Raw genomic sequence first — 25,846 nt, 5'->3', positions numbered from 1 at the left:
TACGGATTGTTAATTGTATTATACTTCCGAAAATTTTGTTTATTTTTGCGTATTTCTAACGGCTTAGGAGATCCTTCTAGAAAGTTACAATTTTTATTTGTTTGAAGACAATTTTTAGGTGTTATACTCGTTCAGACCCACCGATTCTGAATTTTTAAATTAAAAATAACTAATTTAATAATTACAAATTTTTCAATCTTTAATCTCATTTATGAGCCAAAAAAGGTTCTATAATCTCAGCCAAGGCAAGGCTCGTCTTGAGTCAAGTAAACGTCGTCTTAGCCAATACAAGGCTCGTGGCCATAAAAGTAAGACGAAGGCCTATGTCTCGACTCAGTTTTGAGACGCAGCCAGACATCGATGTCTTGGAGACGAACTCAAGACGTAACCAAGTCGAATTCAAGTCGAAGAATTTTCACTCGGGGTGGTCATGATTTGTAGTTAATTGCTTTATTATTTTTTCCTCTTCTTTCATATCTCCGGTTTTTGAAGTTTTATTATTTTCTCTTTTTTTGCCGAATAGATTTTGGTTTATATTCCTTTCTCGCAATTTCTCACTTTTCATTTCATCCTCTACATTTCTCATGATGTGTCTCAGTTTTTTAGTTATTTCCTTCATCATTTATTTTCTTTCTTTCATATTTCTGTCTTTTTACTTTCATTTTTTTTTTATTGAATCGTATTTGGCTTCGTTTCTTATCTCGGGGAAAAAGGGAAACCAATGAAAATACATAAAACGGACATGTGATGAAAGATATGATGAAGAAAGAAGAAGAAATGGTGAAGTGAAAATAATGAAACAAAAAAAGAGACTAGAGAGGAAAAAGTAAAAATAAAAAAAGAGCAAAAATAAATCGAAGTGATTGAGATAAAAATAATAAAATATAGAAATTAAAAAAATGTAATATAACTGAAAAAATAAATGAGTACTGAGATAAATGAAGGAGAATAAGAATGTAAACAAAATAAATAGAAAAAGAGAAAATGATTCAAAGAATTTGTAATAAAAATAAGAAATGATAAAAATACATCTTTCTTCACTTTCATTAGGTAGATCCGTGCAATGCAGTGCAATATCGTAAACGGTAAGATGTAGCGTGTACATGCGTGTAAGATGTTTCAAGACCTAAGACCGGGAAAAAAGTATAAACCGAGGCGGATTCGTACCGTGCTTACGAATACACACATTTAGATGCACACACACATAGAAAAACTTGACTCACCTTTAGAAACATGTATGAAAATACAAAACACACACCTGCAAGAATTGTATATATATATATATATATATATATATATATATGTGTGTGTGTGTGTGTGTGTGTTTGTGTGTACGTCGATATATGTATAGCTAGGTAGATAGATGCATATAGCATGGGGGCGTAGATATGGGTGCGCCCGTGCCTTCAGTTAGCCGCGAGTGCGGACCATTATTTCATATTTCATTTTATATTTCAACTACGAAGGAGATGCTAACCTAAAGGGCTTTCGAAAAAAGAAATGATAAAGAAAGAGAGTTGGATATCCACCCTCTCTATACTCCCACATTTTCATGTCCCTCTTACTTTCACCGACTCTTCTTTCCTGAGGTGAGATTTCAGTTTAAAGAAAATTAAATGAGAAGGAAGGTGAATGGAGAAAATGAAATGTGAAGGCTGTAAAATGTAAAGAAATAAATGGGTAATACTGGAGATGAAATACAGGAAGAAAAATTTGAAATTAAAGAAAGTATATGGATGAAATAAACAAAAAGACAATTGTATCGAAGTTTATATGTAAATCGGAGACATGCAATGCCAAAAATATGGAAAAAAGTGAAAGCAAGGAAAATAAAATGAGGAAAAGAAGGCAAACACAAAAACACTAACAGAATGAAGGAGAAATATTCTATAAAAAGAAATAAGAAGAGAAAATAATTTTAATTCAAAGATAAATAATTGCAGGGCGTGGAAATGAAGATGATAAAAGAGAAGGGGAATTATGTAATAAATAATCTAGAAAGGAAATTTCGAATTAAATACGAAAGTTTAAAACTAAAATTAGTAAATTTTATGTTTTTGAAATTGTCATACAACTCTTAGTATTTCAATTGAAAAGTCTGGTTTTAGCAGTGATCCTTTAAAGTTCGTATGATCAAAGCTAGTTTTACTGTAGGGGAAATTCTTTAAATACTAGAGAGGACATGATGATGATTCTTATATTTTAAAAATGGTTAATTCACTACTTTTCCTTTTAAAAATGTGCGCTTAAAATTAAGGGTAAAAGCATCGACAACTGCAATTTGGGGATTGTGAATTCTCTTTTGTTAAAGCTCCTTCAGCTTCAACGAACACATTCTCATCACATATCTCGTGCTTCGCAATCGATTTTGTCTAAAATGGGAAATTCGCTACATTCTGTTCAACTCTATTATATTGAATTTATGTTATATTTACTTTGGTACCTCGTACTGGGGCTGCTTATTCAAATATTGCAAAATAAAGCAAAAATTTAATTTTTCATGATAACTTTAATATTTGTTTCTTATTTTGCATCAATCTTTATTCTCAGCAACCCTAATAAGTGTGTCATTGCAATAAATATATATGTGATTTATCATTAAATAAACGGTATAATAATAAATAATATTTAATAAAAATATATATTATTAAACATTTTGTTGTAACTTGTGTTGTTCTTCCATAAATTTAATTTATTTTCAAAGTTATTTTTTATTATTTAAACAAGAAATACGGTTCCTAGAATAAAGTGTCCTGAACAAATTTGAAAATATAATACAGGCGAAAAATGTTGGCTAATAAAAATTGTATGTTTTGTCCGTTAAACAAAAAATAATTTTTGATGATATTCTTTACGAATAAAACAAAAACTTCGCGACCTGTCAAAAAATAATTATTAAAACATTTGTAGAAATTTTTTTGTTAAACAACTTTTTTTATTCTTTTTTTTTGTACCTTGTGTCGTTCTCCCAAAAATATAATTTTTAATTTTTAATGTTATTTTTTACGACGAAAACAAAAAATACGCGTCCTATCAAAAAATGATTAACAAAAAGTTTCTAGATATTTTATGATTGAATAACTTTTTTTGTAACTTGTGTCGGTTTTCTAAAAATTAAATTTTTTTAGTCATTATTTTTTTTTTAATTTATTTTTTAAATGTTATTTTGTATGATTGAAACCAAAGCTGCGCATCCTGTCTTTTTCCTTCTTTTTTCCTACCTTTATGCCGCTTTTTCAAAAATGAATTTTGTTTTTAATGTTATTTTTTATGAGTTAAACAAAACACGCTTGTCCTATCAATACATAATTATTTTAAAAAATTGTTAGATATTTTTTGGGTGAACAGTTTTTTTTTCATTTTTTTCATACCTTCTGTCGGTTTTCTAAAACTGTATTATTTCTTATGTTCAATGTTAATTTTAAATAATTAAACCAAAATTACGTATCCTATCAACAAATTATTTATAAAAAAAATATATAGTTCTTTTTGGACGAACAGCTTTTGTCCGTTCAATTTCTTCCTAGCTCGAGTTGTTTTTCTAAAAATTTAATTATTATATATTTTTAATGTCATTTTTTACGATTAAAATAAAAAATAAAAAATTTTAGATCTTGTTTTTAACGTTCTTCTTGCATTTTTTATAAGTCACTTGCCTTTCATTTGTTCTTCACGAAATTGTGTACAAAAGAAATTGCAATTTAAAAAACGTTATTTGGGAAATTTAAATCTTTAAATATTTTTCATTCCAAATTTTGAACGCTCCATTAAAAATTCTTAATTACAAAAAGCTCTGTAAATTACAAAATTCTTTAATTTTAAAGGCTTTGAATTAAATGTATTTAATTTAGAAATGCTAACTTATAAATCCATTTCATATTTTCGAAATTATTTTTTTGTGGCTTTACCTTATTATATTGAGTTTATCTTCAAAATAAATTTCATATTTTCTTCAATCTATTTCTCCAGCTTTCACATAAATCACCATTGCTTGTTCACTGGACAAGAAAATGCATCTGCCGGCGGCAGTAGCGAGATATTTATATTCACCTTTAATCATATAGACTCACTCTTAATTGCCCTCCACTAATTTTCCTAAGTGATCCATGAGATACCGCTCTATTCAAAGCAGAGCGCAAAAACTCATATTGTATCTTAACAAAATAATTATACTCTAAACCCTGCATATTTTTCTGATATATGTATGCAAATGTACATTATACAATTTTCTTTATTTCCTTTACTCTTACATACTTTGGAACTGGACTTGACTCCATGGTAAGAGAGAAAACAAATTAATAAATTAGGATATTAAGTAGTAATCACACAGTGTAACGCCGTTCCTCAAAATTGGCACTCAAAAACAGAGGAAAACACAATGCAAAATTTCATTGTTCAAAATAAGATGCAATAAATTTCACACCAATAGTTTTTTGTTCTTTTTTGTGAATTTTTTTTTGTAGGTACCGTAAACTGGGGCTCAGTGGCGCATATGTGGGTGAAAGTGGCGCACCTTTAATTTTGTATTTAAAATGCGATATTGCCTCTCCTAGGTTTTACAACTGAATTTTCACAATTATTAGTTGTGAGTCTCTATAATTTTTTCCTGGAAGAAGCCAATATCGCCTTCAGAAATGCAGAACGAAGGGTGCGCCGCTTAGCCTTAGTTTACAGTATAGCTTTATTATTCTTGGACTTAAACGATTCACGTCATCCAAAAATTGTTTTTCTTCACTTAAAAGATGTTTGTACAAGATTTCAAGAATCGAATTCACCTTTTTATTAGAGCAAAAATCTATGATATTTCATACAATATTTTTTAACTAGAGAAAATATTTTATTTGAAAATTTTATAATAATTTTGTGAAATTTTTGTTTTTAGGAAAGAAGTGGCGAGGCTTGACGCCACAGGACAGGAGGCCCTACGTGGAGGAGGCTGAGAGGCTGAGGGTGATTCACATGCAGGAGCACCCGAACTACAAGTATAGACCGCGTCGAAGGAAACACGCAAAAAGGGCCCCTGGTGCCCCCTCTTCGCCCCCCTCGGCGACAAACGCCCCTGGAAATAGGGCCAACCCTAACACTGCCGCTATCCATCATTCCATGTGAGTTCGTCCACAGAATCCTCCTTAGAGGATGAATAATACATGAGGCTATAAAGAACTGCTAAAAGTAAATCGCAACTAGTTTTTTTATTCTTGAAATCCATTGGCTTCTTTTTATTCATTCTCTTTAGCATCTGTAAACTTTTTGTATCTCAGAGATTGATTTAAAGTTTAAAGTTTCCTAAACCTACATTTTGAATAATTCCTCATTTTTTTTGCTTTTATTTTTCATTAGTAGTTTTTTTATCGACGGTGGTTATAACAGTAATCTCCTTTACCGACAATAGGTAAAACCAGCTCTTTCTTTACCAACGTATAAAAAAAAGACCGTTTGAGTATTTTACTACAAAATTATCCTTCTTGGATGAATGAAGTTATAAATAACTGCTAAAAGTAAATCGCAACTAGTTTTTTTAGTCTCGAAATCCATTGGCTTCTTTTCATTCATTCTCTTTATCCATCTATAAACTTTTTGTATCTCAGAGATTGATTTAAAGTTTCCTCAACCTACATTTTGAATACTTCAACATTTATTTTTTGCTTTTATTTTTCATTATTAGTTTCTTTATCGACCGTCGTTACAACAGTAATCTGCTTTACCGATAATAGGTAAAACCAGGTACTTGTTCACTAACGTATAAAAAAGACCGTTTGAGTATTTTACAACAAAATCATCCTTCTTGGATGACTAAAGTTATAAAGAACTGCTAAAAGTAAATCGAAACTAGTTTTTTAGTCTCGAAATCCATTGGCTTCATTTTATTCATTCTCTTTAGTCATATATATAAACTTTTTGTATCTCAGAGATTGATTTAAAGTTTCCTAAACCTACATTTTGAATACTTTAACATTTATTTTTTGCTTTTATTTTTCATTATTAGTTTCTTTATCGACGGTGGTTACAACAGTAATCTGCTTTACCGATAATTGGTAAAACCAGGTACTTGTTTACCAACGTATAAAAAAAGACCGTTTGAGTATTTTGCTACAAAATCATTCTTCTTGGATGACTAAAGTTATAAAGAATTACTAAAAGTAAATCGCAACTAGTTTTTTTAGTCTCGAAATCCATTCGCTTCTGTTTATTCATTCTCTTTAGCCATATATATAAACTTTTTGTATCTCAGAGATTGACTTAAAGTTTCCTAAACCTACATTTTGAATAATTCAACATTTATTTTTTGCTCTTATTTTTCATTATTAGTTTCTTTATCGACGGTGGTTATAACTGTAATCTCCTTTACCGATAATAGGTAAAACCAGATCTTTACTTACCAACGTATAAAAAAATACCGTTTGAGTATTTTACTTCAAAATCATCCTTCTTGGATGAATAATAGATGAGGTTATATGGAACTGCAAACCAAAGAGCCACTATATCACACATTTATTTAAAACATGAAAAATTGAGTAAGAATAATTCAATTTTTTTAAATTATAATTATAGGATGTTTTAGCTTTTTATATCTGATGAGTTCAAATAGAAATATTTCATTTATCCACAGTATTTAGAACGAATTCTTCTTTATCGACTAATTTTTTATGAACATGTAGGTGGTACATGATACTGATTTGCTTTATTAACAACAGATAAAAATATGCCCTTCTTTATCATCTGTTGTTGAAAAAGAAAGAAAAAATATTCAGCGAATTTCCACAATTTTACCGGTTAATTTTATATTGTTGATAAAAATCTTCTCTTCTTATATTAATAACAGAAAAGTTATTTGCGCTCCTGTTTTAAATCAAATCTCTATTCGGAGTTAAAAATTGGCTAATTTCAATTTTTTATATAAAATAGACTTTATTAAAAAAAAGGAGTAGGCCCTAGATGTATAACAAAGATGTTATTCTATTAATTATAAATTAAAATGAGGGAATTCCCTTTTTAAGTTAAGGCCTGGTCCCAAAGCGCTTAAAAGCTTTCCTTTACCTACATTAGTAAAGGAAGAAAAGTCTCCTTTACAGGCAGAAGTAAAAAATACATTTTAAATACTTTTTAGTTGAGTTTTTAAATCAAAAAGGAAAATTGTGAACCTACGAAATGAATTCTTAACTAAAATGATTAATTTTTAACAAAAATATAAACTTTTAACCAACTATTTTAGTTGAATTTCCGGAGGAAAAAATTAATTTTATACCAAAACAGAACCACTTTCATCAAAGTACATGAATTTTCATGTACACAAGTTCAATTTTCAACCGAAATTAGAATAGTTAAAATGTTAGAAAAATAAATATTCAACTAAAAAATGAGTTTTTAGCAATATAGTTTCTTTTTGTCAAAACAATTATTTTAAAACCAAAAATAGAAGATTAAAGTTTCAGTTAAAACAATAAATCTTCAACCAAAATCATGAATTCTCAACAAAATAATTCAATTTTAAACCCAAAAGATGAATTTTCGACCAAAAAATATACAGTTTCAATAAAATATATACATTTTCCACCAAAAAAATAAATTCTTAACAAAATAATTCAATTTTAGACCCCAAAGAATTTTCTAGCTAAAAAGATACGATTTTAATAAAATATATACATTTTCAACTAAAAAAGATAAATTTACAAATAAAAAATAGAAAAGCTCAATTTGCAGTTAAAAAGTAAATTAAAAAAAAACGAATTTTTCGTAAAATTATTTAATTTTCAACTAAAGATATAAAATTTCAAGCAAAAATGTAATACTTACATCTGCAGTTGAAAAATTAACTTACAACTAAAAATGAACGAATTTTCGCCCAAGAAATTTTTTTTCACAGTGATGAATTTTCAACCCAAAAGATGAATTTTCGGTAAAAAAAAGTAATTTTCAACTAAATATTTTTTTTCAAACAAAGAAATGAATTTCTAAAAAAATCGAGTAGTTAAATGTCCTACCAGAAAATTAAATATTTTTCAACAAAATAGTTAAATTTTCAACCGCAGAAATTAATGTTTAACCAAAAAGATGATGTTTCAACTAATGAGAATATTCTTCTACCAAGACAGATGTATTTTAAATGAATAAAGTAATTTTCAGCTAAAACATAAAATTTCAACAAAAAATAGAATAATTAAATTTTCCGTAAAAAAGCTTAATTGCCAATAAAATCAAAGTAAACTTTAAACGAAATAGTACAATTTTCAACTAAGAAGATTAAATTTGTTTAAAAAAGTTACATTTTCGCGAAAAATTGCTAAAAAAATTTATTGTAAATAACAAAAAACTAATTTTCAACCAAACATTTGCATTTTAAACTTAAGAAGATAAATTTTGAGCCACACATGTAGGAGTTAAATTTTAAGTTAAAATAATTAAGAAGTTCCGCTTTCAACTAATTAGTTTAATGTTCAACCAAAAAGGATGAATTCTCAAGAAAAAACGTAATATTTCAACCAAAACGGATTTTAATGATATACCATTTTTATTATTTTTGTTTGATAAGTATCGCCTTTATTGCCAATGATGTAATTTTTTTGGGTTGAATGTTACGTAATATGTGAAATTTTCCAAAGTAGATTTTTCTTCGTAATCAGTAATCAGTAATCAGATAATCACCTCGAACTTGGATTTTCATGATAAATGATAAATGATTAAAAATTTGTCTTTATCGACATCAGTTCAAAAAGAACACTTTGTTGCCAATGTTTAAAACTATTGGCTTTTTTATCGAGTTATGTTGCCGGTAAAGTAGGTTGTTTCTTAACCCGAAGTCGGCGCGAATGGATTATTTTTTTATACAAACGGTTTAAATTTCCGTTTTATTTTTTGAAGGTCGAAAATGGATAGTTATCAAGGAATGTCTCAAATGGCTTGGGGAGGGCACTCCCCAATGTCTTCCATGTATCATCCGCAACAGCAACAGCAGAACATCCAAGAATACAAATCTGAAACTAATTCTATTTATGGGAGTCCCTACACGCCCATCATCCACACACCTGACATCACACCTGTTGCAAGTCCTGAACCCGATGGTAAATAAATAAATAAATAAATAAATACGTGAAAGCAAGTACTTTCTAATAAACAATAGTTTACTTTAAAGAAATTTGAATTTTTGACAAATTAGCCGATGGACATATGCCTTCGTCCCAAAATCAAGACCAGGATCGAGACGTGATGGAACGTACATCTAAGCAACATAGTGATATTTCCGAACAAACAAAACGTTACTCTTTCATGAACGAGAATCACATGCATCCCCCACATAGTGTGGGTATATCATCTTGTCCTGGCACTGGAGGCTACACAGATACCTTAACTTACAAGAAGGTACGTTGAAAAACATTTCTTTGTAATATAAACATGTTATTTAATGCAATATAAATTGAAAAAAAAGTTCCTGCAGCGAGAATCGAACCAAATATGCCGCACATTCCAGACCATAACTCTATTCACTATGGTTTCTTTAAAAAATCAGCCAGGCGGGATAGAAATGTATTAATCAGTTTGAGTTTCCATGTAAATATAGATTCATCTGCATTCTGTATTAAATTAAAAAATTTCTTTTGCAGGTTAGTTATCTGAATTTCGAGAGGCACAGTTCGAGCATAGCGGCTGTGGGAATAGCGAACGGGATGATGGTCTCGTGCAACAAATTGCGGTCTGGATTTGAAGCCGTTGGTTCAGTGACTGGGACATTTTATCCGCCAGTTGCTTCGCCTCACGATCAATCTCTTCACTACAATACAGCTCCATCTGCAAAATCGAGCTATTCCATGCAATCGGGCGTTGAGAGCGGATACAACTCGGTCCAGTGCAATAGACAACAGAATATGGGACATCGGGTCAGCGAAGGTTGTTCAGGTAATTTTTTCTTCTCTTCAATTTCTGTCACGAAACTGCTGGAAATCTGCCCCAAATTTTAAAGGGGGCTCTTCAGACAAACTTGATTGCCCTCCCTAATTACTTTTGTCGTGAAAACATTTGATGTTTTCTCCCCCCCCCCCATCTTACGGTCGCTCTCTTTTTCTCCATTCTTCGCTTTCACACTTCCCTTGAGATTCTTGACAGTATTAAGCATTGTATATAAAATTTGAAGTAAAACTTCTTTCGGAACGAGAGTATATTGGAAAAAATAGGCGACCGAGCTACCACGCGACCAGGTATGGTCTGGATCAAGAAATCTCTCTGTCTCTCTCTCTTACTTTCCCCTTTCGCCATTTTCCTTTCCCCCTTATCCCTTTTCCCATTTCCCTTTTCACAGTTTCTGCTTTCTTATTTTTCCCTTCTATTTTTTCCTTCACCATTCTCCTTTCCACTTTTACCTTTTCAACCTGTCCCCTTTCCTTTTCCTCATTCCCCATTACCGTTTCACTTGCCTTCCACCCTTTCCCATTTCTTCTTTTCCTTTTCGCCTCTCACCATTTCCATCTTCCCTTTATCATTTTTCTCTTTCCCATTTTCGCCCTTCCCCTTTTATTGTTCTCTTATCCTATATCACTGTTTCTTTTTGCCTTTTCGCCTTTCTTATTCTCTTCTATGCCCCTTTTGACCCTTTTTCATTTTTACCTTCCCTTTTTCTTTTCCCCATTTCCCTTTTCACCCTTTCTCATTTTTCCCTTTTCTGCATTTCCCCGTTATCTTTTTCTCTTTCCTATTTCCTCCTTTTATTTTGCTCTTTTCCTTTTCCCTTTACCATTTTCACCTTGTCCCCTTCCCCTTTTTAACCTTTCCTCCTTCCCTTTTTATATTCTCAGTCTCTCCATTTCCCTCTCCCGTTACCCTTTTTATTTCCCATTTTTCCCTTTCCCCTTATATTTTTCTCTGTTCCGATTTCCCTTTTCGCCTTTCTCCCTTCTCTATGTTGATCTTTTATTTTTTTACTTTCCGGTTTATCCTTTTCACCCATTACCATTTTCCCCTTCCCTTTCTCTTTTCCCCATTTCCATTTCCTCCCCATTTTAACCATTTTCCATTCCCCCATTTCCCTATTAATCTTTTTACCGTTTCCCATTTCTCCTTTTCCTTTCCGCCCTTCACCATTTTTCTGCGCCCTTTACCATTTTTCTCTTTCCCACTTTCCCCTTTATTGTTCTCTTTTCACATTTCCCTGTTTCTTTTTGCGTTTTCGCCTTTCCCATTATCTCCTATGCCCCTTTTTCTTTTCCCTTTTTCCATTTACTGCTTTCATTCCACTCTTCACCCTTTCCTATTTTGCTTTCCTCCATTTCCTCGCTATCCTTTTATCATTCCTATTTTAACCTTTTATTTTTCTCTTCCTCTTTTTCCTTTGCCATTTTCTCTTTATCCCCTTTCCCTTTTCACCCTTTTCTCCTTCCCTTTTTATATTAGCCTTTCTCCATTTTTCCGTTCCCTTTTCTCTTTCCCATTTTCCCTTTTTTGTCTGTTTCTCCCTTTCCCTTCTCGCTTTTTCAATTTCTTCTTTTTTCCTTTTCACCCTTTCCCCTTTCTCATTCTCTCTTTTCCTTTCTCCATTGCCCTTTCCTGTTATCCTTATTATTTCCCATTTCCCCCTTTCAAATTTTATTTTTCTCTTACCATTTCCCTTTTCCCCCTCTCCATTTTTCTATTTTATTTTTCTCTTTTCCGTTCACCCTTTTCACTCTTTCCCATTCTCTTCTTCCCTTTTCCCCATTCCCGGTTCTTTCCCCTTTTAATCATTTCTGGGCCCCCTATTTTCCTATTTAGCTTTTCACCTTTCTTATTGTATCCTCTAGTTTTCATCCTCCCCATTCCTCTTTTCACCCTTAGCCATTTCTCCTTTTCCTTTCCGCCTTTCTTCATTTCTACGTTCCCTTGACCACTTTTGTCCCTTATTATATTTCCCCCCCTTTCCCTTCATCATTTTCTCCTTATGCTCTTTCCCTTTTTACCGTTATCTTTTCATATTCCCCTTTACCGTTTCCTTTTTCTTTGCCCTTTCTCCATTTTCCCGTTCCCTTTTATTTTTCTCTTTTCCTCCTTTTTTCCTCTTCTCCCTTCCCCTTTTCCCTTAATAAATTTCTTCCTTTTCCCTTTCTCTTTTCACACTATCTCATTCTATCCTCCCCTTTTTTTCCTTTTTACCGGTTGCCTTTCCCTGTTTCATCCTCTCTTTTTACCCTTTTTATTTCCCATTTTCCCCTTTTTTCCTTCTTTCAGCTTTTCCCCTTTCCCTTTTTTCCTCTTTTCCTTTCTCCTTTTCCTTATTCACTTTTTTACCTTTCTCCCGTTCACCTTTCTCATTTCATCCTTCCCTTTGCACTTTCCCCATTCTCTTTACGTTTTTCCTTACCCTTTTCACCCTTTCCCCATTTTTTCTTCCCCCCACACCTTTCTCATTTGATCCTTCCCTTTTCATTTTCACCATTCCTCTTTAACTTTTGCCTTCCCCTTTCGCCATTTTCTTTCTCCTTTTTTCACCTTTTCACTCTTTCTAATTTTCTCCTTCCCTTTTCCCCATTTCAATTTCCTTTCCCTGTTAAGCTTTTTCCATTTCCCAATTTCCTTTCCTCTTTTCTCCATTTCCTTACTCACTTTTTTACCCTTTTCCGTCCCCTTTTTCACCTTTTACCCATTTCCCCTTTTTCATTTTCCTCTTTTTTGTTTCCAATTTCCCCGTTTATTTTACCTTTCCCTATCTTACTTTCTCATTTTATCGTTCCATTTTCATTTTCCCCATTCCCCTTTACATTTTGTCATTGTCTTGCATCCTTTCTCCAGTTTCCCTTTTTCCTATTTCCCTCTTTTATTTGTCTCTTTTCCCCTTTCTCATTTTCTCTCCCCCTTTTTGTCTTTCCTTTGACCATTTTCTTCTTTTTCCTATATCTTTTCACCTTTTTCCCTTTCTCATTATCCCCTTCTCTGTACCTTTTCCCCCTTCCTCTATAGCGTTTTCATTTATTTATTTATTACCATTTATAGCGTTTCATTTTTCACCCATTTCAATTTTCCTTTCCTTCTTTCACCATTTCCCTTTACCAATCTCTTCTCCATTCTCACCTTTCATTATTGTCTCTTCCTCCTTCCCTTTTCACCTTCTCCCTTTCATAAACATTTTATGATAAAAGAGTTCAAATAAAAACCGCTTCAAGTTTCATCATATGAATTTATCACTTCCGCCGGGCAGTCCACAACGACTCGAGTGTTTTTAACTGAAAATTTAATTATTTTACTCAACAGGGGTTTCACATAGATATCAACTCCAACATCACCAAGAGTACCAAGAGAGCACATCAGCTCAACATCAGCAGCAGCAGCAGCAACAGCAACAACAGCAGCAACAACAACAAATGTCTCATATGGAGACAAGTCTCCACGATGAAGAACAAGAACATGCCCTCCAATTAGAAAAATATTTCAAATACTCCCACCCCTCATCAGTTGGCCATTCGAGCCTTTCTGCTCAAAATCTCCTTGACAGCAATCACAACTACGCAAGTGATTTGCGTTATTATTCCCCACAGCAGACTCAACTGGATCTATCGAACTCTCAGTGTATTATAGACGAACAAAACAAAGAGAGTCAGTGTTCCAGTGTTGGAATCAGTCACATGGAACAGCAGTATCATCAGGCCTTGGATGCCTCTAAATATCAGGAGCACCAACAACAACAACAACAGCACCAACAACAACAGCAACAACAACAACAGCAACAACAAACCCAGAATATAGAACACGTGTCTAAAGCTGATGACGATTTTAGCGTGATTTTGGCAGATGTTCGAAAAACTTGTTACAGTAGTTAGGATATTTTTATTCTAATCTCAGAAAAGAGAATATCGAAAATTTTCTGACTTTCGGGATACTCCTTGCTGATAAACTTTGTCCCGAATTTTTCGGATATTTTTCTACAAGGGAGATGCAATTACAGTAAACTAGTTACAGAAACAAAACGATTTTGATTTTTTGGTAATATATGATTGAGGAAATTTCTTTATCGACTGTCGATAAAGCTGATACTGCCTTATCAGCGTTTACATTAAACGGAAATCATATTTACCGACAGTCCGAAAAGAAGAGAGTGCATCTATCGGCGGCCGGTAAACCAGAAATTGTCCTTACCTACAGTTGGTAAAACTTCTTTACCGGCAGTCGCGAAAATTATGCAATTTTATCAAGTTGTTCTTCATTGTTGGAAAAATTGAGCGTCGTTCAAATTAGTGTACAAATAGAGACTCGTAGCAAGCTAAGTGCGGCAGTAACGCCTTAATTTTTTTCTTAACTACACCTACACTCTAGAGTTACGCGTTCAGGTTCATCCAGCAGGCATGTAGTTGTTAATAAAAATGATCTCGATCGATGGACTGATCTGCACTTTCTGCTCTTCGATTTCGACCAATCAGCCTCTGAATGAAGGTCTTTTTGATCATCGTACTTAATATTAATAGAAAAGTAATACAGGAATAAAAACACAAATTATGGAAAAAGGAAGCCGCTGTTTCTCTAGATAGAAAATTTAGAAACGATAAGATTGTAAGAGAAATTGCAGGAATTCAGCAATTCAGCAATTTCGACTCCTTTTTTCGAATCTGTCCCTTTTTTTAAGACTGGGTGCGTTCACGAAAGAAAAGACGACTGCGTATCGCGTACTTTATTTTTATTAAATACTTATAAAAAAATATGTGTATATAAGTTACAACATCGTATGTAAAGCGTAAATAATATTTTAAAGTTATGGTTACGAACTAGGAGCGACAATAAAGAGGAGAGGTTTCCTCTCATTTTTAGTAAGCCCTTGTTCCTTTCATTTTTCATTTTAAAAATCCTTTCTTCCTGATAACAAGATGATAAATAGAGAGAAAAAATGTAGAATTACCTTTGAATACGTATATACATTGATTATTTTGAAATTAATATATTTTATGATGATCGAGTGGTTAACCGCGAGTAATTTTGATGTACGCCTGATTACAGAAATTCAAAGAACTAAAAACAACTGAAGGGAAGTCTACAAAATACAAGGAAATTCATCAGGAAACTAGAGACGGCAAAGGAATTCGTCAGAGTGTTTGTTAATTAAAATGAAGTCAAAGGAATTCAAAAGAAATCACAGAGGATCGAAGAATTCTTTTGTACATAGTTGATTTTATTCCATTTACTTAAAAGAATTCAAGTTAATTCAGAAGGACTCAAGAAAATTAAAAACAAGTAATCCAATAGAGTACAAAAGAATTTAAGAAAATATAAGATATTTAAAAAAAAGGCAAGAAAATTCAGAAGTCTACAGGAATTCAAAAGAATTCAATATAATTCAGAAGAACTCAAGGGAATTAAGAAGAATTCAAGGGAATTCGAAACAAGTAATTTAATAGAGTACAAAAGAATTGAAGAAAATATCACATTTTTTTTAAATTCAAGAAGATTCAGAAAATTTTACAGGAATTCAAAAGAATTCAAGGTAATTCAAAAGAAGTCAAGAAAATTCAAAACAAGTAAACCAAGTGAGTACAAAAGAATTTAAAAAATATAAGATATTTAAAAAAAGTCAAGAAAATTCAAAAAAGTTTACAGTAATTCAAAAGAATTCAAGGGAATTCGAAACAAGTAATTCAATGGAGTACAAAAGAATTTAAGAAAATATAAGATATTTTTTAAAAAGTCAACAAAATTCAGAAAAGTTTGCAGGAATTCAAAAGAATTCAATGTAATTCAGAAGAACTGAAGGGAACTCAGAAGAATTCAAAGGAATTCAAAAACATGAGAAAAAATCAAAACAATTCAAGAGTACAGAAGAAATGAAGAGAATCCAATGGAATTTCAAAAAAGTTCAAGAATATTCAGAATAGTTTAGGAATATTCAAAGGTATTCGCGAAAATTCAAAGGCATTCACAGAAATTCAGAAGAATTTCAGGGAATCCGAAACAACCCAAGGAAATTCAAAAGAATCTTAAGAGCGTAAAACAAATTCATGAGAATACAAGATAATTTAACAAAAAAAAATCAAGAAATTCAGAAATGTTTAGGGGAATTAAAAAGAATTAACAGTAATTCGGAAGTATTTCAGGAAATTGAAAGAATTGACATCAAGAGAATCCAAGAGAGTATCAGAAAATTTAAGAGAATACAAGGCAATCTTAAAAAAGATAAAGGAAAATTTAGAACAGTTTAGCGGAATTCAAAAGAACTCGGAATTATTTCAGAAAATCCAAAGAATTATTAAAACATTAAAGAATTTTTCCTCATATGGCTTATTTTATTCAATGTATTCATGAAAGTTCTAGAAAAATCGAAAGAATTAGAACAAATTTAAGGGAATTAAAAAGAATCAAAAGAAATTCTAAATAATCCAAGAAAGTACAAAATAATTTAAGAGAATACAAGTGATTTAAAAAAAAATTCCAAAAAATGCAAAACAATTTAGGAGAATTCAACCGAATTTAACGCAATTCGAAAGCATTTAAAGGAATTCAATTAATTAACACAGAAAATAAGAAGTTTTCCGTACATAGGCTTTTTTATTCCATTTATCCAAAACAAGGCGAAAAAATCTAAGGAAATTAAAAAAAAAACTAGTAGAAACTCAAGGGAATTCAAAACAATCCAAGAGATTATCAAAGAATTCAAGAGAATAAAAGAAAATTTAAAAAAAGATGAAGGAAAATTCAGAACAGTCCAGGGGAATTCAAAAGAATTGAATGGAATGTATAATTATTTCAGAAAATTTAAAGAAGTATTTAACGATTAAAGAATTTTCCCTTTATATAACTTATTTTATTCCATTTATAAAAAAAGTGTTAGATAATTATAAAAAAACGAAGGAAATTGGAAAGGATTATAAATAATTCAAGGGGATTCAAAATAATCCAAAGAAATTCAAAAGAATCCAAGAGAGCATCAAAGAATTCATGGGAATTCGAAAAAATCTAAAGAAATTCAAAACAATCCAAGAGAGTACAAAATATTTCAAGAGAATACAAGGGAATTAAAAAAAAGTTCAAGAAAAATTTAGAACAGTTTAGGGGAATTTAAAATAATTGAATGGAATTTAGAATTATTTCAGATCATTCAAGGAATCATTTTAAGATTAAAGAATTTTTCCGTATACAGCTTATTTTATTCCATTTACTCAAAAGAATTCAAGTAAATTTAGAAGAATTCAAGGAAATTCGAAACAATCCATGCGAATTCAAAGCAATTTAAGAGAGTATAAAAGAATTCAAGAGAATTTAAAGAATTAATAGAGTATTAAAAAATTTGACGAAAACAAGGAAATAAAAAAAAAGTGAAAGAAAATTCAGGATAGTTTAAAGGAATTAAAAGAATTTAAGGAAATTCAGAATAGCTCAAGAGAATTCAAATAAATCTAAGTGAATGCAAAAACATCCAAGATAGTACAGAAGAATTCAAGAGAATTTGAAAATAGTTCAAGAATATTCAGAATATTTTAGGAAAATTAATTCAAAGGAATTCAGGGGAATACGGAATTATTTCATAAAATTCAAAGAATTAAAAAAAGATTTTTCCGTATATAGCTTATTTTATTTCATTTGTTCAAAAATTCTCTAGAAATTTTGAAAAATTTAAGGAATTTCCAAAGAATTAGAACAAATTCAAGGGAATTAAAAAAATGCCAGAGGATACAAAAAAAATCTAGAGGATACAAGAGAATTTAAAAATATTAAAATAATTTACAACAGTTTAGGGGACTTGAAAAGAAATCAAAATGATTCAAAAGTATTTCAGGGAACTAAAACAATTAATAAATGAATGAATAAACGACAGCATAAAAAAACTCCAAGAGAATACCAGGAATTTTTTTTAAAAGTTTACAAAAATTGATAACAAGTTGTGGAAATTCAAAAGAATTTACGGAAATTCCGAAGAATTACAGGAAATTCGAAATCCTACAAGGGACTTAAAAAATTCAAGAGTACAGAAGAGTTCAAGAGAATACTAGGGAATCTTAAGAAAGTTCAAGACAATTCAGAATAGTTTAGGGGAACTCAAATGAATTTAAGGTAATTCGAAGGCATTTCTGGCAGAATAAAAAGAATTACTAAATGAAATAATGATTTCTCCGTGTATAGCTATTTTATTCAATTTATTCAAAAAAGTTCTAGAAAAGTTGAAAAAAAAATCGAAGAAAATTCGAAAGAATTAGAACAAATTGAAGAAAATTCAAAATAATTAAATAGTGTATAAAGGAATTTAAGGGAATTCGTAAAACGTTTGGGAGAATTCAACCGAATTTAAGGTAATTCGGAAATATTTTAAGAAAATCAAATAATTGAGATAGGAAATAAGAATTTTTCCGTATATAGCTTTTTTTATTCCATTTATTCAAAACAAGTTGAAAAAATCTGAGGAAATTTTAAAACAATCAGAAGAAATTCAAGGAAATTCAAAATAATCCAAGAGAGTATCGAAGAATTCAAGAGAATACATGGGAATTGAAATAAAAGATGAAGAAAAACTCAGAACAGTTTAGGGGAATTCAAAACAATTAAATGGAATTTATAATTATTTCAGAAAATTCAAAGAATTATTTGAACACTAAATCATTTTTCTCTATAAAGCTTATTTTATTCCATTTATTCAAAAAAAATTCTAGAAAATGCGATAAAAATCGAAGGAAATTGGTAAGGATTCAAAACAATTCAAGGGAATTCAAAATAATGCGTAGAAATTCAAAAGAATCCAAAAGAGTATCAACAAATTCAAAAGAATACAAGGGAATTAAAATAATAGATAAAGGAAAATTGAGAACAGTTAAGGGTAATTTAAAAGAATTGAATAAAATTGAGAATTATTTGACTATTGAAGAATTTTTCCTCATAAAGCTTATTTCATTCCATTTATTCAAAAAAGTTCGAGAAAATACGAAAAAAATCGAAGGAAATTGGTAAGGATTCGAAATAATTCAAGGGAATTCAAAATAATCCAAAGAAACTCAAAAGAATACAGGAATAAATAATTTTTTCCGTATATAGCTTTTTTCATTCCATTTATTAAAAACATTTCGAAAAAATCTAAGGAACTTTGAAAAAAATTAGAAGAAAGTCAAGGGAATTCAAAATAATCCAAGAGAGTATCAAAGATTTCAACAGAATACAAGAAAATTAAAATAAAAGACAAAGGAAAATTTAGAACAGTTTAGGGGAATTCCAAATAATTGAATGGAATTTATAATTATTTAATAAAATTCAAAGAGTTATTTAACGATTAAAGAATTTTTCCGTATATACCTTACTTTCTTTCCTTGATTCAAAAAAGTTCTGAAAAATTCGAAAAAGAAATCGCGGGAAATTGGAATGGATTTGAAATAATTCAAGGGAATTCAAAATGATTAAAAAGAGTATTAAAGAATTCAAGAGAATACAAGGAAATTAAAATAAAAGACAAAGGAAAATTCAGAACAGTTTAGAGGAATTCAAAAGAATTGAATGCAATTTAGAATTATTTCAGAAAATTCGAGGAATTATTAAATGATAAAAGAATTTTTTCCTATATAGCTTATTTTTCTCCCTTCGTTCAAAAAAGTTCTAAAAAATTCGACAAAAAAAATTGAAGGAATTTGGAACAGATTCGAAATAATTCAAGGGAATACAATGAAATTAAAATAAAAGATGAAGGAAAATTCAGAACAGTTTAGGGAAATTCCAAAGAACTGAATGGAATTTAGAATTATTTCAGAAAATTCAAAGAATTATTAAACGATAAAAGATTTTTTACTCATAAAGCTTACTTTATTCCATTTATTCGAAAAAGTTCTAGAAAATTAGAAAAAAAAAGATCGAAGGAAATTGGTAAGGATTCGAAATAATTCAAGGGAATTCAAAATAATCCAAAGGAATTCAAAAGAATATAGGAAAGAAGATTTTTTTCCGTATATAGCCATTTTTATTCTATTTATTCAAAACAATTCGAAAAAATCTAGGGAAATTTGAAAAAAAAATTAGAAGAAATTCAAGGCAATTCAAAAAATCCAAGAGAGTATCGAAGAATTCAAGTGAATACAAGGGAATTTAAATAAAAGATGAAGGCAAATTTAGAACAGTTTAGGGGAATTCAAAAGAATTAAATGGAATTTATAATTATTTAAGAAAATTTAAAGAATTATTTAACGATTAAAGAATTTTTCCGTATATACCTTACTTTCTTCCCTTCATAAAAAAGATTTCGGAAAAATTCGAAAAAAAAATGGAAGGAAATTGGAAAGGATTCGAAATCATTTAAGGGAGTTCAAAATAATCCATAAGAGTATCAAATAATTCGAAGGAATACAAAATAATCCAAAGAAATTCAAAAAAATTCAAGAGAGTAAAAAATAATTCAAGAGAATACAAGGGGATTAAAAAAAAAACGTTAAACGGAAATTCAGAAGTTTCGGGAAATTCAAAAGAATTCAAGATAATTCTGAATCAGATGTACACCCGAATTCAATAGTGGTTAAACCCTCGATCGAAAGAAATAAATTGAAGAAAGAAAATTTGTACATTCATTAAAACCAATTATTCGATATAAATCTACGAAAATTGGATACAAAAGTTGATTTTTTGGGTGTATATACATTTATATGTTATATACAATTTATCAAGAATACTAATTTTCAAATTTTTAACTGATGGCATATTCAAAAATTAATATTCTGACACTTTATTGTGCACACAGAGCGAGTTAAGCAGATTTAGAGTATTTACAGGAAAGAGTATTTTTTTTCTATCACGAAAAAAAAGTTAATTTAAATTAATTTTTTTAACAAACATACATGCACTTCTATGTGCATAAATTAATGTTAATAAGTACAAAATAATAATATAATAATAGTTTTTCTAAGAAATTAATTGAAATAATTGCTCTGTGTGCGATAATTGTGTAAAAAACACTCAACTTCTATTCTGAATGGCGGTCGACCATTTCGCCATCTGGTGCCGAAAATCCAAACTAGAAAGAATATACTATTGTTTTGTGAAGTTTAAAATCATGATTGAATATTAAAAATAAGTCTTTGTCCAAAACAAAACGTTTCATATAGAATTTAGATCTAAAAATGAAATTAAAAAAAAAAAAACAATTTTGCCAAGAATATGAATAATATATATTTATTATCTGAAAAGTCTAACCTAAAAGTTAGATTTTTTAGATATCTAAAAAGTCCGAAAAATTAATTAAAATTTAATTTCAGTTAATTTTTTCTTCGAAAAAAGTTCATTAGAGCTTACAATGTGTTGCAATTTACAACAAATAGTACAATAATTTTGTTTTAATTTTTTTTTGGTTAGAAAAGCTGTATAAGATGTAAATTCCATCTGGAAAAATCTGTTTCTGATAAAGCCTTATTTTTAGTATGCAATAATTACTTTAAACTCAGCACAAAAAATCGTAAAAATAATGTGATAAATAATAAAGAAATTAAATGCATCTTCAAAATTCTATCTATTCTTTCTAATTCTGATTTTTGGCACCAGATGGAGAATTGCAGTCGAATGCTTCTCAATTCTTAAACCCCAACTAGATAAACACGTATTGACTCGTTTGCATTTTTGTTACTTCTATTCCATGACCGTAGTTACTAAACCCTGGAATCGCTATTAGAGAATATTTAAAGGGAATGCAGATTAGCTTCTTTTCTTAGGGATCATCCATAAACTATATTATCAATTTTTGCCGATTTTTGACCCCCCCCCCACAACCCCAAAGTAACTTAGCCTTTATATAGAAGCCGATTTTACGTTTAGACTGTTTTTTGGTATTTATAGTGTTAAAATTATAATATTCGGTAATAAATCAACAATTCAAATAAAAAAGGGATTTTTAAAGTAAGTATTAAAATGTCCGTAATTGAATTATTTTAGGTTTCAGTTAATCCGGGTATTATTGAATTTTTAAACTAAGATAGGTATCAAAAATATGAAGTTTTGGTAAAAAAGTTAATTTTATATAAAAAAATACGAATTGCCAATAAAATACAAGAACTCTGAATCAAAAGTTGAATTTCCAACTAGAGGAAATTAATTTAAAAAAAAATTATTTTTAACAAAATAGGTCAATTTTAACAAAAAGTTGAATTCTTACTTGAGAAAGATCCATTTTTAATTACCGAAACAATTTTTCAACAAAAAAAAAAGAAAATTTCAACAAAAATTTTGAATCGTCAAATAAAAAATTAATTTTTAAGAAAGTAGTTCAACTTTAAAATCTAGTTTTTAATGTTTAACAAAAAGATGAATTTTAAATTAAAAGATTAATTTTCTATTGAAAAAAACGGATTTTAAACCAAAAAGATGAATTTCAACTAAAAAAAAATAATTTTGAAACAAAAAGATTAATTTATTACCAGAAAAGACAACTTTTCACTTGAATTCTCCACCAAAAAGTTGAATTTTTAAGAAATAAAGAAATTAATAATAATAAATAATTTTGAAAGTTGTTCAACTGTAAAGTCGTTTTTTTTAAATTCATCTTTTTTATTTGAAACTTCAAGTTTTTGATTTGATAACTGTTGAATTTGTTTAAAAATTCGTCTTTTTAGGTAGTAAATTAATTTTTTTGTTTAAAAACTCTTTTTTAGTTTCTTTAGTTTAATCTTTTTTAGTTAAAAATTCAACTCTGATTCGAAATTCCTCAATTTTTTTAAAAATTCGTCTTTTTGGGCAGTAAATTATTCTTTTTGTTTTAAATATCATCTTTTTTAGTTGAAAATTCAACTTTTCGATTGAGAATTCTTGAATTTTATTAAAAATTTGTCTCTTTTGGTACTGAAATAATCTTTTTGTATACTCGTACAAAAGCATCTTTTTAATTAGAAATATAACAACTAGGTTTTAAAGTTAAACTACTTTCTTAAAAAATAAAACCAAACATTTTTTTCTTTCTTAAAGATTGAACTTTTTGTTTGAGAATTTTTGAATTTTATTGAAAATTTGTCTTTTTTGGTATTAAATTAATTTTATTGTTAAAAAATTCTTTCTTTTTAGTTAAAAATTTAAATTTTTGGTTGAGATATCTTCAATTTTATTAAAAAATCTTCTATTTCAGTTAAAAATTCAACTTTTTGGTTCAGAATTCTTGAACTTTGTGAAAAAATTTTTTTTTTGTAGTAAATTAAACTTATTGTTTAAAAATTCTTGAAATTTATTAAAAATTCGTCTTTTTTGTTAGTAATTTAATATTTTTGTTCAAAAATTCATAATTCTAAATAGAAATTCAACAACTCGGTTTTAAAGTTGAACTACTTTATTAAAGTTAAAAAATTTTCTTTTTTTTTTTTAAATTGAACTTTTTTGGTTGAGAATTTTCAATAACATTCGAGGATTCTTAAACAAAAAGTTGAATTTAAAAAAAAAAGATTAATTTACTACCAAAAAAGACGCAATTTTAATCAAATTTAAGAATTCTGAACCAAAAAGTTGAGTTTTTAACGAAAAAAGAAAACATTTTAAAAAAAAATGAATTTACTACCAGAAAACACGAGTTTTTTTTTTAAATTCAAGAATTCTCAACCAAACAGTTGAATTATTAAGAAAGAATTTTTTTTAAGAAAGCAGTTCAGCTGTAAAACCTTGTTGAATTCAACTTTTTGGTTAAGAATTCTTCAGTGTTGTTTAAAATTCGTCTGTTTGGCTAGTAAATTAATCTTTTTGTTTAAAAATTGGTTTTTTTAGATGAAAATTTAATTTGCTCATTAAGAATTCTTGAATTTTATGGAAAATTCTTCTTGTTTGGTACTAAAATAATCTTTCTGATAACAAGTTGATCTTTTCGGTTAGAAATTTAACAACTAGGTTTTAAAGTTAAACTACTTTCTTAAAACTTGAAAAAATTAATTTTTTCTTTCTTAAAAATTCAACTTTTTTGCATAATAATTCTTGAATTTTATTTAAAAAATCGTCTTCTATGGTAGTAAATCCATGTTTTTGTTTCAAAATTCTTATTTGTCTGTTGAAAATTCAACTTTTTAATTTAGAATTCGTTAATTTTATGGAAAATTCTAAACCAGTCAAACTTTTAAGAAATAAAGATAATTTAAATTTTTAAAAAAGAAAGTAGTTCAATTTTAAAACCTAGTTTTTAAACTTTTAATGAAAAAGATTAATTTTTGAACAAAAAAAAATAATAATAAATTGCTACGAAAAAAGACTAATTTTCGATACATTTCTAGAATTTATAAACAATAAGATTAATTTACTACAAGAAAAAGACAAATTTTGATCAAACCTCAAGAGTTCTCAACAATAAAGTTAAAGTTTCAACTAAATAAGATTTATTCTGAAATAAAAAGATTAATTTACGGCCAAAAAAAGACGAATTTTTAATTAAATTGAAGATTTCTCAATGAAAAAGTTAAAGTTTCAACCAAAAAAAAAAAGAAGAATATTTAAATAAAAAAAGATTATTTTCCACCAAAAACAATCCTCATCTGGAAACGTTCTAAAAACGTTACCATATATACTTTTCCCCCCCCCCCCCCCTAAAGTGTTAACGTAGTTTATGGATGATTCCTTATTGGACAGAAATGTGACAGTCTTTTTATGAATCCTCATTATAATTACAAAAAGTTTCCCTCTTCAACCTACAGAAAACTTTCAAAGATAGAGAAAACAAGAAAAGGACTAGAAAAAAAATTGGAATGATTTAGTAAACGCGGCAAGGAATGTCGGACAGTCCCTAAATGCAAAAATGATAAATAAATTGGACACACGGTAGTTATTAACTTTTCGCATTCCGATGAAAGTAGAGAGCAAAATTATAAATCTCGGAAATCAAAGACCTACAAGCCCGGTTTTTTTCACGTGATTTTTAGGATTTTTTTTTTTTTGGTTCGTACGACTAACTACGAAATTCAGAGTATGAAAAGAACTAGAAAAGGTAGAAATGGGTGAATTTAGTAAATCCTGAGGTGTCGTCATTCGTCCCAGAGACAATTTTGTTTCATTCTCGAGTGGTAGGAGAAAATGAAGCACTTTTTGCAAGTTTTTATACCGCATCGGTACAGGTTGCTTGATTTTTTATTCTCACCTTTTCCTTTGCAAAATTTCAGACCACAGGGATACCAACCAATGCAGAGTTCCAGGGAACACGTACAGGGCGCCCAAAGATTGGAGGTGTCTGAACATTTTGATATTAGGTAAATTTTGGTGTCGTTCGAGTCTGGACGGGTGGAGGAAAAACTTTGGACTGCTGCATTTAAGGCTACTTCAGATGATCCTGAAATAAAGAAACGCATTCAGGGTGGCCGTTTCAAGCAAAGAAAATAATTTCCGGTTTACACATTTTTTTCACGGTCAATGAAATTAAAAAAATTAAACTCTAATGCTGAAATATGTTTTCAATTAAATTAAAGCGCACAAAGTGGAACTCTTGAATTTTAAACTTTTACAACTGAATTTTAACATTTTTTTCATTCAAAAATTTTTTATTCAAATGCTCAATAATCTACACGTGTTAAATGGAACATTTTCAACACTTTTTGACTAAATAATTTAAAAATAAATGCATTCGGTTCCAAAAATAGAAATCCAAGTTATCATTTTCAATGCTCTAAATTAAAAAATCAATCAATTAATTTAAAATGTTTTTAATGATATCATTTTAATTAATTTTAAGCTAAAAACATTAATTATTTCATTTGGTATCTTTTTATTTTCACTTTCAATAATAGCTGTTATTTTTAATAATAAATTTGTAATTTGCTTATTCAATGTTAAAGTAATAATTATTAAGAATTTATCTTAAAATTTCATTCTTTTAAATTATACAAACGATGATTAAATTAATTTATATATATATATATATATAATTAAAAATTTGTCATAAGGACAACCGCAGGATTTCGCCGGGAGCGGGTGCTAATCTGAAAAATTGCACCCGCTTCCA

The 25,846-nt window shown here is 29.2% G+C and overlaps 2 protein-coding genes across 5 annotated transcripts in view; one reads left to right on the top strand and one right to left on the bottom strand.

The window, feature by feature from the left end:
• Nucleotides 1–14,796, top strand: part of LOC117167045 (putative transcription factor SOX-15) — a 98,177-nt gene extending 83,381 nt beyond the window's left edge. The window contains exons 5-9 of the mRNA XM_033351623.1: nt 4,883–5,105; nt 8,860–9,059; nt 9,155–9,357; nt 9,600–9,891; nt 13,210–14,796. Coding sequence (XP_033207514.1) covers nt 4,883–5,105; nt 8,860–9,059; nt 9,155–9,357; nt 9,600–9,891; nt 13,210–13,775 — 1,484 coding nt within the window. The 3' untranslated portion in view covers nt 13,776–14,796. The remainder of the gene's footprint in view (nt 1–4,882; nt 5,106–8,859; nt 9,060–9,154; nt 9,358–9,599; nt 9,892–13,209) is intronic.
• Nucleotides 1–25,846, bottom strand: part of LOC117167053 (out at first protein) — a 64,879-nt gene that overhangs the window by 18,739 nt on the left and 20,294 nt on the right. The window contains exons 4-5 of one of the 4 annotated variants that reach the window (XM_033351640.1): nt 24,989–25,177; nt 6,119–6,461 (exon numbers count right to left, since the gene is read on the bottom strand). In XM_033351640.1, the coding sequence (XP_033207531.1) occupies nt 6,373–6,461; nt 24,989–25,177 (278 nt within the window). In that variant the 3' untranslated portion in view covers nt 6,119–6,372. Of the gene's footprint in view, nt 1–6,118; nt 6,462–24,775; nt 25,178–25,846 lie in introns of those variants that run through there. The other 3 variants (XM_033351649.1, XM_033351659.1, XM_033351635.1) reach the window with 3 other exon arrangements.

Source organism: Belonocnema kinseyi, chromosome 1 (genome assembly GCF_010883055.1).
Source record: "Belonocnema kinseyi isolate 2016_QV_RU_SX_M_011 chromosome 1, B_treatae_v1, whole genome shotgun sequence".
NCBI classification, from domain to species: Eukaryota; Metazoa; Arthropoda; class Insecta; order Hymenoptera; family Cynipidae; genus Belonocnema; species Belonocnema kinseyi.
This window is presented reverse-complemented; position numbering and strand designations above follow the sequence as displayed.